At 35.6% G+C, this 13505-nt stretch overlaps 1 protein-coding gene across 1 annotated transcript; it reads right to left on the bottom strand.

The window, feature by feature from the left end:
* Nucleotides 1-3981: 3981 nt before the first annotated feature.
* Nucleotides 3982-13425, bottom strand: LOC117989583 (uncharacterized). Its single transcript, XM_034976948.2, has 8 exons — nucleotides 12939-13425; nucleotides 11154-11364; nucleotides 10122-10481; nucleotides 9735-9920; nucleotides 8535-8656; nucleotides 7710-7871; nucleotides 5784-5951; nucleotides 3982-4387 (listed from the first exon to the last, which is right to left on the bottom strand). Exons 1-8 carry the CDS (start codon nucleotides 13119-13121, stop codon nucleotides 4103-4105), a joined length of 1677 nt encoding a protein of 558 aa, XP_034832839.1. The 5' UTR covers nucleotides 13122-13425; the 3' UTR covers nucleotides 3982-4102.
* Nucleotides 13426-13505: the final 80 nt, after the last annotated feature.

Genomic DNA, 13505 nt, shown 5'->3' with positions numbered 1-13505 from the left:
GTTCAGCATCGAGTCCCTCCACTGTATGCTCACTTACATAATCGTGCGTCACAGGCATCGCTTGCACCCTGAAATGATTCATAAACAAATTGGCTATAGCCTTGGTGTCACTAATGCCATCGACACACACAGGCAGGCCGAGCCTTGGCGTTAAACTTCTGGTACACTTCCAAAATTCTTTAAACTTTTTATTCTTATGATTTTTAGCAATAATATCCATTTTAATTTCGTCTTGGTGCCTAATACACCATTTTAATTTAGATTTAAATATTTTCCTGCTTTTAACCATAGAATCATAATACTGACCCACGGAGGGCTTGCCAAAATATACCCATACATGAAAACAACGCTTAGCCTCCCTGTGCGCCTCGCCTACGTGTCGATTCCAACCTACCACTATTTTATTTTTATTTTTACAATTTTTTTCCCTATAAGTAGCAATTGCAGCCTTTGACATTACATTTACTATTCTTAGGTACATATCATCAATCCGTAGCCTATGATCGACACACTGACACGTCTTATTGGTCATTCCACATTCAATCATTTCGCAAGGGAAATCAATATAACGTAGCTCATCATTACAAATTTGAGTGTACTTCTCTACTTGAGTCAAGTCCCTACACCCCCATATAACCTTATTCATCTCTTTTTCTACACCCGCTGTCAGCATTGAGTAACAAAAAGCACCAAGATTACAATTAATGACAAGTGGAAAATGGTCAGAGGAGTGCACACCATATTCCACAGAAATGTCCTGAATAGTTATTCTAGCCGCTCCCGTAACTAAACAATGGTCTAACCACCGCCTACAGTTGTTATGAGCATCACTAATGAACGTAAATGTGTCCGAGTCAATACCTAGCAGCTCAATATCCGCACATATCAATTTTTGCTCCGTGCAAAACGATAAAAGTTCATTACCAAAACACCCAGTCGGGTGAGCATTAAAGTCCCCAAGTAAAAAAGCATGTTCCGCCCCTGCGTTCTCAATAATAGCACTTAACTCACCTAAACACTCCGTAAATATAACTAAATTTTCCATACAATCAGTAGGCATATATACACTGCACACTACATACTCGCATCCATTCTTTGAGATTTTTATCGCAGCTATACGATTATTATTCGATTCAATAATACACACGTTATCAAACAGTGATTTACGCCACAGAACCGCAACGCCGCCATGCGGCCGGCCGCGCAGTATGCCCGACGTGATGTCAACAGCTGATTTTCCGTGAAATTCAAAGTCATCATGTATCTGACCCAAGAAGGAGATATCGTAGGGCATCAACCAAGTCTCCTGCAGTGCTATAATATCCACTTCATGGCAGAGTTGTCTTATTTCATGGACAGAAGTCTTGACATTTTTACAATTATAACTAATAATCTTATTTACGTAGTTCGTACTGGCCATTTAAGTTTGTGAAGGAACCGAATTCGCAGCAATACTGTGTCTAAAATATATAAAATCACGGAAGGAAATCCCCTCCGGCCATAACGTGTCATTTAAGTACAGATTCCTTTTGCCTTTAGACACCCATAGTTTATATGAATTGTAGCCTTTATCTATCTTCATATTTATTTTTTGTAGCTGAACTACTTCCTGCGTATTACTATGTATGTAGTCTATAATATCTTTTTCAGTAGTATCTTTATGCACGTTCGATATAAACAACGGGACCTTAATCTCAGCTGCCCTAAACTTGCAATTCTGCTCACTAGGGGCCTTTCCAGTCTTACCTTCAAAGCGGTTCCTATACCTTCGTCGTCTCACTTCCGTCCACTCCTCCGATGTCTCCCTCTGCTTCCAGTCTCCTTCCTTTCGGACCACTTCAGCCATAGTAGCCACAGGACACACTCCATCACAACCTCGATACGTCGAGACCAGTTCCGGAACCGGCCGAAGGGGCTGACGACCAGGTGGCGCACCCTCACAAGTCTGTTGAGACGAAATCGTGTCACCACCGCCCTCGCGCTCTGAATGAGTAGTATTCTTAGTATTCACCATGTGTAGCAGCCCTTCCGGCCCACTATCCAAACATATGGAGACGTTCGCGTTCGACGCTCCTCTTTGTTTATTTACATTTTTAAAGCAACTAGCCGGTGGCGGCTGTGGTGACCGGTCACTCGGTGAGCTCTGACATTTGGGTGAAGCCATATCCACGTTATGCACCTGCAGCATTTCTTTTGTAACATAGTTGGATTTGATAAGCTTAATCTCCTCCTGCAGAATGATCAGATCCCTTAACACTCGGGTCGCATCTATGTGGTCAAATGTCACGGGTGGTAGTTTATGGAGCTCACGGGCCACGAAAATAGGAAAACTTTCCGCATCCGTCTCCTTAAACAAACAGATAATATCTTCCAGCTCCCTTTGTGCCTTTCCATCCTTCCGTCGCGAGATATTTCGTTTTTTTGTCGTTACTGAGTCATACAATAACATCTTTGCCTTTGATATTTCTTCCTCCGTAAAAGCCGTTACACACAATCTAATTAAACTTTCATTATCCATAACCCGTAATTTTCCCTGTATATAACATAAAATTTCATTTATTATGACCCGACAGCCACAAGTAATTAAATTTGAAGCCATATTTCACACCGCCAACTTTTCAGACCGTTAACTAATCACATCATGTACTCGCTCCCGTGCGCCCACGCACAACCGGTTTAGACCGCGCGGGGCGGCTGACTGATGAATTGAAATAAATGGATTTACAATTTTGAATAGTCCTAAAAATATTACATAAAAAAGAAAAAGAAAAATTTCATCTTAAATATTCATCAACACTATAAAAATTCAAGCGGCGCGGCTGCAACCCCCAGCCCGTTGAAATGTGATATAAGTAGTCTGCAAAAGCCAGCCTATTGAAGATTTTTGGAATATTGGTAATTGAAAACGTACCGTTACAAAAGACTTTTGTGGAGATTAAAAGAGTTGGATTCAATTCTTTTAAGAAAAGGACCAACCAACAAACCAACGAGTTCTGCTGAAACTACGGTAGGACATAGCAAAATACATTATACGGGTATCTTAGCTACACGAATATTATAAAAAGGTAAAGTGATCCGATTCTGAAATTTCTTTCACTGTTAGGTAGCTACACTATCCCCAAGTGTTGTAAGCTATAAACTACATTACACAGATGAAGTCGCGTAAAAAAGCTAGCCGTTAGTAAACAGTATTTAGGTAGCTACCTACTATCAGTTGAGTCGTAGCCAAACGCAAAAGCCTGTAAATAACAAATTAATTTATCGTTAATGTAACGATTATAGGCAAATTAAATCACGCCAATTGTATTGAATACATTTTACTAAGCAGGTCTTCAAGGACGTAAACCTGTATTTTATGAAGGCGTCAAACGTCCTTACCTAACACCATTAATCTTTGATCACCTCCTATGACTCCGTAATAAATCGCCAACCATCTGACAGTATTATGTCCTTACGATTTATTAGCAATTAAATAATTATTATATCGGAGAATGCTCAACGTTCCACTGGTTTCGGTTTCTACGACCGCATTCTTATGTCTATCTCTAAAATTTTATGTACCAGTTACATGTCCACAAATCTGAAAACTGTTAATAAATGTATCACTAACTATTTTATTCAGCATCAAGCATAAGGGTCATAGCTGCAAATCAGCGTCAAGCGAAATCAGGGTGTTAACGCATATGATGCAAGACATTATGCTGAGCTGTACACCCATTTGGGGTGGTGTCACATATGAAAATGCAATAAAAATTTGTATGCTTTGTTTTTATCTGTGACACCAACAACAAATAAGTGCATTTCTTCTTTTAAGTAGATTTTTTTGTTGTATACAAACGCACTATACCCTCTATGCGTCACGTTTATACGCACCAAGGAACTCGTACCTTAACTCCTTTACCTTTAAACCTTTAGGGCGAATTATTTAAATCGTAATACAAATATAATAATATTATGCGTGGTTTTTGAATAAAACATCTGTTTTTGTAAACATTTATAACCTTTTGTGTGCCATAATAACAAAATACTAAAAGTACCTTTTTCTAATAATAATAATTTTTATTACAACACTTAATATCCAATATTTGTAGTTCTTCTTATTTTATTGTTCCACGAGAACTCTTCTCAGAATTTTCCCAGAAGCATTCTTCGGAATGACGTCCAAAAATTGAACTTCTTTTAACCTTTTATATGGTGCCACTCTATCATTAACATATTCCATAATGTCTTTGTTACTAATTTTAGCATCTTTATTAAGTACTACAAAAGCTTTAGGCCTTTCCCCGGTCTTCTCATCTGGTATTCCAACTACTGCAGCATCGAATACTGCCGGATGTTCTCTAATAATGCCCTCTAATTCCGCTGGTGGAACTTGATATGCGTTGACCTGTAATTTGATTTTGATTATCATAACTTGATTTTAAGCTAGCTTAAAGGTAGAACTTTGTCATAACCAATGATTATAAATCATTATAATTAGTATAGGTACCTACTTCATTGCATTATATTTCATGATAATATTCTACTTTTGGTATGTACCAAAATATTTTAAATATTTTATGCATTTCTCATTAGTTTATTAAATAAAACTAACTGATCATCCTCAGCTTCGCTCGGGTAAAATTACAGAAAATCTTTTCTTAGGAGTGATATGTCATAGAGAAAACCTACGTGCCTATGTTTCCAGGATATCTATAATTTGCCTGTAAATACTTTAGTTTGTAATTGTCATCAATTAATTAAAACTAAGCTCTTTGAAAAGCAAAACTAAGCCTTTCTTACAATAATAATAATTAAATTACTATGGTCATAAAATTGAAAGAAACAATTTATGTATTTAAATATTTAGAATGTGCTAGAATGCCATCATCATTTCAACATATTCATTTAACGGGTTTTTACGAGTTCTATTTCCCACTTATCTCTTTAGAAATATTTGTATTGTAGTGTATTTCTGAATAACTCTTTCTGGATTATTATCGTAGTTGTGTTAATAGAAAAAATAAACATAAGACGAAGTCAGTGCCCGTATAGTTTGGTTATTTTAGTCAGCTGAATTATTTTGTTCGCCGAAGGTAAAACTTGAAGTCCGTATCACGTTCAAACTTTTTTTACTCTTATGATTTTTTTTATTACTTTGGATCTAATTAAGCTGTAACCTTATAAAAACACTAGCTTTTGCGCGCGACTTGTTCCGCGCGGACTACACAAAATTTAAACCCCTGTTTTACCCCCTTAAGGGTGGAATAAAAAAAAATTCTTTTTGCAAATGCCTACATTATGATAGCCTGTATGCCGAATTTCAGCCCAATTCGTTCAGTGGTTTGAGCTGTGCGTTTACAGTCAGTCAGTCTGCTTTTCCTTTTATATATGTACTAGACGATGCCCGCGACTTCGTCCGGGTGGATTGAGGTTTTTAAAAATCCCATGGGAACTCTTTAATTTTTCGGGATAAAGCCACGATTGCAAAACAACATGCGACTTTTTTTTTCTAAAAGAAGATTTTTCCTATAAAATGGCACATATATCCTATCCTGTACATTCTGGGGCACGCGTCCATACAATTTTTGTCCATCGCCTTTCCGGTATAAAAAGTAGCCCATGTCCTTCCCCGGGATGCAAGCTATATCTGTAGCAAATTTCGTCAAAATCGGTTGAACGGATGGGCCGTGAAAGGCTAGCAGACAGACAGATAGACAGACAGACACACTTTCGCATTTATAATATTAGTATGGATTTAGATTAGATTTGGAGATATAATTTTTCAGATTCTCTGCATTTACCTTGATTAGTTCCTTCAATCTATCCGCTATAGTGACAAATCCATCTTCATCTATCTTCCCTAAATCTCCACTCCTCATCCAGCCATCAACAAACACGTCTGCATTTGCCTTTGGATTGTTTTTATAACCTTTCATCACATTCGGTCCTTTGATCAGCAACTCTCCCAACTAAAATAATAATTATTTTAAACTTTTTAAAAATTATTAAAACTTCGGCCGATTTCAGAGAAACTACATAAAATACAATACTTTGAATCCAAGTTATTTATTACTAGTTGATGCACACGACATCGTTCGCATGCACATATTAGAGAAGTAAAGTTCGCATGGATTTAGGTTTTTAAAAATCCCGTGGGTACTCTTTTATTTTCCAGGATAAAAAGTAGTCTATATTATTCTCCTCCCTTTCAACTACTTATCTCTTTGGCAAAAATCGAGTCAATTGGACGCTTAGTTAGGGCGTGAAGGAAGGACAAACAAACAAACATACTTTCGCATTTATAATATTAGTATAGATTTTGTTAGGTATTTAGTTTTCTGTAGAATTATTAAGATTCATTCTCATTTTTATGAAACGGTAAACTAATCAGTTGCCATCATATTATTATGTATTTTTAACAACTAGGCAATGAAAACAAGTTGAATAAAATACAAGGGTTGTTTTATGCTAGAGCAACGCAGTGCGACATTGAGGCATGCCACAAGGCGGCATGCTTGAATAAAATTTAAAATGAAGCAAGAATCATCGATATACTGTCGTAGTACCTACCGCAATGTTCTGATTTTACACCACAACGTTGTCTCCGGGTAAAATAGTGAGCCACACTCTGCTACGAAATTAATTTCTCGATTTGTAGCATACCACATTGTCGCATGTTGTTGCTCCATTGTAAAACATCATTTAGAAGTGAATTACTAGAATTGATATTAATTGTAACTCCATTGGTCACAGTTTAAATATTGAAACCCTGGTTAGCTGACTGATTAGTATCTAAACTGACTCATGATTATTCTTGTTATTCTTTTGTTACTTTTAGGTATCAGTTATAATAGAATTGAGTGACGTCGCAGAAATAACAATAGTGTGATGTCAACATCAGTCTATCGACCTAAGAATACTTGTGCGTAGGATTTCCCATGATTTCCCATAATAACTATGTTTATAAAGTTTAAAATGGTAATGCAAACAATTAAAGTCATAAATTAAACAGCTCAAGGGAAATATCTTTTGTGATGAAATGATAGTGGTCGTTTTAATATTAAGTAAGTTTTTCGATCATCATCATCATGATCGACCCATAGCCGGCTGTCTACAGAGCACGGGCCTCCTCTTACAGTGAGAAGGGTTTTGGCCGTAGTCTACCACGCTGGCCATGTGCGGATTGATAGACTTCACACACCTTTGAGAAGGAGAACATTATGAAGAACTCTCAGGCATGCAGGTTTCCTCACGATGTTTTCCTTCACCGTCAAAGCAAGTGATATTTAATTACTTAAAACGCACATAACTCCGGAAAGTTAGAGGTGCGTGCCCAGGATCGAACACCTGACCTCCGATTAGAAGGCGGACGTCCTAACCTAGGCTTTTTAGTTTGTCGATAGCATAAAACAATAATAAATCTGATCTGACCATAAATCACAGTAATATTATGTAATGAAGTGCCAGAGACTACGTTAGGATTTTTTTTTTCATATTCATCGTTAATATTGAACGTTTCTCGTTCATCGTCGGCGGTCGGACCACAGCCTAAGGGCGAGATCTATAGAGCGCACTCTGACTTAGCTTAAACTTAAGACAGAGCTATATCTCTCACATAAATCTGTCTCGTTTTAACTCAATCTTAAGTCTGAGCAAAGTCTAGACTAATTTTTCTCTACTTAGTAACTACAGATTTTCTAAACTTAATAATTTAGAGAACCTAGTACCTCATTGGGGCCCATAATGTTCATATTGCTGTCGACTATTCTCAGTTCACAGTTGGGTAAGGCGACGCCAACCGCACTGTAATTCTTAGAGTTGTTAGGTGTTATTGTCACCAAAGGCGAGGCCTCAGTCATGCCGTAGCCTTGATTAAATTGCATTTCGTGCTGAAATAACAAGATAATAAATACATAATGTATTTAGTGGAATTGGGCCTTAATAAAAAATTGCTAAAAAGAGTTTTACTTGTTGTTTATACTATAGGTACTAACTTCGAACTACAAAATGAAAAGCTGATCCAAAAATTCAATGATACTACTGGTAAGTGTTTTATTAATAACTAGCTTATGCCCGCGACTTCGTCCGCGTAGACTACACAAATGGACCCCTATTTCACGATCTTGGGGGTTGAATTTCCAAAATCCTTTCTTAGCGGATGCCTACATCATAATAGCTAGCTGCATGCCAAATTTCAGCCCACACCGTCCAGTAGTTTGAGCTGTGTGTTGATAGATCAGTCAGTCAGTCACCTTTTCCTTTCATATATTTAGACTAGTTTATACTCGCGACTTCATCCGCGTGGACTACACAAATTTTTTCACAAATCCTTTCTTAGCGGATTCCTATGTCATAATAGCTACCTGCATGCCAAATTTCAGCCCGATCCGTCCAGTAGTTTGAGCTGTGCGTTGATAGATCAGTCAGTCAGTGAGTCACCTTTTCCTTTTATATACTTATTAGATTAAAATTAACGCATTTTAATACTTTCAAAAACGTTTATTATAGTACAAACAGCAGACTGCTATAATCAGTCAAGATGGTGCACTTACGTCCACTTTACTCATAAATCTCTCAGCATCAGCTAAAGGTAAAGGTGCTGCTCCCACTGTAACATATTGCAGCTTCTCGAAATATTTCGCTTTCACTTCAGGGTTAGATGCTAGGAATAGAACTGAAAAAGTAACAAAATTTACATCACTCTATGATTTTCTTTATGTACGTAAATATGAGTAGGTAATCCATGTAAAAAATAGGATGAACTTCCTCAGAGCAAGTTTTCCCCGTATCTTGGAAGTTGTAAATAATTTATTTATTAAAGGCATACATTATTATAGGCTTCTGTGTGATTCAGGCAATGATTAAATGATCGAAGATACGTGTGGTGCCATCTAGTAACATCGTTGTATGAGTAAGTTACTTTCGTCGTCCGTCGCAACTCGCAGGTTTTTTTTTCGAATTCGAATTGTATGATTGCTTCTGGATTCTTTTTGCGAATAGCGTCATCCTGTGTGTGTGTCTGCAGCAGAAAATAATGTACATCGACCTTTAGAACGAGATAGCGGATTTGTAGAGCATTGTCTCTGTTGTTGAGACCGACAAACGTCATATAAGTATGAGTAACAGAAACACACTGGCTAATTCCATTGTACACAATCTCTTAACTAAACTAAAATGGCACGTCTAAATCTAATGCTATCCCTTTCCTAATGTTGCTTGCGGAAAAGGATGGCACTAAATTTAGACCTGTTAATTTAGTTTAGTTTAGAGATTGTGTACAAGAGAATCGGCCCCAATGCTCTACCAAGCTAAAATGTCTTTCTAAAAGCTTATGTACATTATTTTCTACCGCGTACTGTATGTAGAGATAACCTCACCTCATAATTTCTTATTATTTTTAAGTTTGCTGATAAAATCGGTTAAAAGCAGTCCTATCCCACCCCGTTGAGAAGGGTGCCCTGTGGGGCAATACCATGGCAAATCAGTACCCTTATTATAAATGTGAAAGTGTGTTTGTTTGTTGGTTTGTTGGTGTGTTGGTTTGTCCTTCAATCACGTCGTAACGGTACAACGGATTGACGTGATTTTTTGCATGGGTAAGATAAAGACCTGACTACTTTTTATCCCGAAAAATCAAAGAGTTCCCACGGGATTTTTGAGAAACTTATTCCACGCGGACGAAGTCGCGGGCACCAGCTAGTATGGCAATACAATATTGTTGCATGGCTCAAAATAAACTCTCCATTTCTTACCTGTGGGAGGAGCCAAATACATAGTAGAAATTTTATGTTTTTTGAACGCATTCACAAACGTTTCTGGCTGGAATTTCGGAAGTGTCACCAGTTTTAAACCAGCTGCTAGCTTGTGTAGAGTGACTACTGATATACCATAAGAATGAAACATTGGTAGGTAGGCAAGGGTGATGTCTTGATTTGTTGCTGAAAAGAAAAACAAATCTGTGAAGTAAATTAACTTTATCGTTTGCCCATCTATTTACAAGCTGTAATCATGTTTATGATGAAAGAAAACAAAACAATTGATAGTAAATTTGTTATAATTTACAGTCACAGTAGTAATTGGATCGTTTCAGAAAATTGACAAAGTCATGGGAATAAGCTAGTTATTAATAAAGCACTTACCAGTAGTATCATTGAATTTTTGGATCAGCTTTTCATTTTGTTGTTCGAAGTTAGCAACAATATTTTTGTGCATCAGCTCAACAGCTTTGGGAAGTCCTGTTGTACCACTCGAATACAACAAAAAGGATACATCTTGAGGTGATCTTTTAACCTCTTTCAAAACATTTTTATCCACATGAGTGTCATTAATAAGTTCCTTAAAGGAAACAGTTTCCTCAGGTCTACTTTTTTCAATATCAATAGCTATAACTGGTATGCTTAAATTACTGCGTTTTAAAGCTTCTTTTACTATTAATACGTTTCCTGCATCAGTTACTATTAATTTTGCTTCAGATGATTGTATTTGTTTTTGAGTTTCATCTGAAAATTAAAATTTTTCTTTATCATCAGAATTTTTTATGTAAAAAATTGTGTTTCTCAAAAAATTGATATTAGATTTCTATATAAAAGTGTTTCTTTCAAGAATATTTTAAATTTCCGTCTTTTTTATATTTTCACTTTTTTACATCTTCATAAGTTATTGCTAGTTCATTAGTTACAGGAACTACTTGAAGGCTAGATATTTTTCTTACACTTCATTGCATTATTTCGTGGTCTTTGCTTTCGCATATTTAAAGGTTGTGGTTATGTTTCAATTCAATCTTTTTGGCGCCTGAGAAGAAAGCTGTAAGACCTCGTCCGCGCGGGTACAGTACGGAAAACAGTGATATATCATATAAATATATTATATCAATGATCAAAATATTTCATTGCAAAGCAACTTGTGACTAACTTCTCAGTCACCAATAAGTTGAGCCAATAAGCGAACCGTAGCTTAGTGGTCAGAGCATCGGGCGCGATCCCAGGAGACGCGGGTTCGACTCCTGCCGGTCCGCAATTTTTGATATGTATTTAAAATTATTTTTCAGGAATTTGTTGGTCCACCCCTTGAATAACCGCCCGCTGAACGGAGTTGATTCCACAGTTTGCATGTGCGTGGAAAAGAAGATCAAAGATGTGCATCAAATGGAGAGAAAGAAAAATAGAACTTACAAGCGGTGTACATTGGGTTTATTGTAGCAACAATTCCCCCAGCACAAAGTATTCCTAACATCACAATCGGAAATTCGGGCGAATTCGGTAACATAATACACACGATGTCTCCATCTCTGATTTTGAATTTTTTTCTCAAACTCGCCCCAAATATTTGCGACTGTTTGTATAATTGCAAGTAGGTGTACTTCCTATCAGTAATTCCACAAACCTGTAATTAATATACCTAACTAGATTAGAAGGAATTTTAGTTTAATTTTTGTACCTGAAATTAACTGTCGATTTCAAATATTGGAATCGATCAAGATCACTAAAACAGAAGTCGGTTAAGAAATTATAATTAAGTACATACTTGGCTGAAATATAACAATAATATGTAAACGAAATAACAAATCATAAATAAATAATTATAAAATGGGAAATTTCCATTAGAAATTAATATACTTACTCGTTAAATGTGTAGGTACATCAGTAACTTTGTAAGTATATTATAATACAATATATTGTAATGACTTCATAAATAGGTATTATCATCATTTTATGTTTACTTATCAAGTTCAATGTCACTGTCGCTAGATATGTTATTATTTATTGTTTAAGTAAGTACAATACTGATATCTTTTTTTATAGTAAAAATTACATAATGATAAATTTCGTAATCATCCGAATAAACACTATAATAAACTTTAAAAAATTTAAACTCCAGTTGAAAAAAAATGTAATCAATGGCAAGCCTTGCTGTACTGACACTGTAGAGCACTTAAGTGACAGTAAAAACCTTTATGTAGCACGCACAACGAGTTAAAGCCCGCTAAAATTTTTTGGTTGGCTGCAACTCATTTTTGCTTGTATAATTTTGCTATAGAAATAACCCAAATAATAATAAGATTTTTTTTTTAAATTTTAGTTTGTTTTTGTCATGTTATGTAATATTTTTTGTGTGCAATAAAGTATTTCTATCTATCTATCTAACCCTTCTACATGGTAAACTACTTTAGAGCTGCATGCCATCTTATAGATGCATCATATAAACTGTAAAGTGTGATTAGCTACTTCACTATACCAGAATGAACTTGAAACGCTGACATTGTGTTGACTTATTGAACATTGGACGGACCAAAGAGTTTATTGCCCCTTTGTGATTATGCGTGATGCGTGGCATTATGGGTCATTATTTAACCTTTTAATATAACTATGTATCTTCTCCATATATAAAAATGAATCGCTGAATGTGTTGCTGACCGCAAATCTCGAGAACAGCTGAACCGATTTCGCTAATTCTTTTTTTATAATATTCCTTGAAGTACGAGGATGGTTCTTACGGAGAGAAAAAATTGAATCGACTGTTAGGCGGTAAGTTCGCCGGGGCAGCTAGTATTATATAAAAATAATATACTTATAGTATATTTTTTAGGGATTCGGGATATATATATATATATATATATATATATATATATATATATATATCGATTTGTTATTTAATACTTCAAGATAAGGAAGTTAGTCACAGTCTTAAAACTGATTTAAAAAAAATTGGTATCGTGTGTTACGAATTACGATTGAAGCTATAATAATATTTCCTTGACATTTCTTATTTATTTCCTGTTTAACTTTAGCAGTAGATAAAAATGGCGCTATTAGATATAGAAGATACCTTAATAAAATGCAAGTAACTGTTCGATACTTTAAAAACATTCGAATCCCTTTTCTCTTCTTTGAATTACAAGCTTTATGTTTATTCATAGGGTTAAAGTAATTTAATTATTTTTGGTTATTTTTACTTACCAACGCAGTTTTATCGGACCACTTGTCCAGATTTTTCCACATATATTCAGTAACCGTAACATCAGGAACAACTATATCGTCAAAGGGCGATTTTACAATCTTATCCACAGTCCAAATGTGTTTCATTTTAATGAAACAGACTCTCTTCTCTATCACTTTACTTAACACTCTTGTCAACAACATGACTCTGTTATCGGCCAACAACAACTGGACTAAGTAAAGAAAATTTAACAGCCGTAATGTGATATGTTGATAATAAATAAACGGATATGTCGCAAAAATGATAATAAATTCAAATTCAAATCATATTCAAACTGTGTACCATTGTACACTAATTTTTGATTGTCAATTTTTGTTATAGTTAGTATGTTAGTTTAATCATTATTTTAGTTTTTCATGAACTGAAGCAAAAGATTTTCCGATAACAAAATGGTTATGTAGATAAATTAATTGAACACACGACTCATTTACTTTCAACTACTTATCAGAATGAAGAATGAGCCCGGATACGTCTTTAGGTTCATTTTAATTTTGATAAAAAAACAGTGGTTCGTAACGTATGATTGT

The sequence above is a fragment of the Maniola hyperantus genome, chromosome 16, assembly GCF_902806685.2.
Source record: "Maniola hyperantus chromosome 16, iAphHyp1.2, whole genome shotgun sequence".
Classification (NCBI taxonomy): Eukaryota; Metazoa; Arthropoda; class Insecta; order Lepidoptera; family Nymphalidae; genus Maniola; species Maniola hyperantus.
Note: the sequence above shows the minus strand (reverse complement) of the source record. Positions and strands in the feature narration are given on the sequence as shown.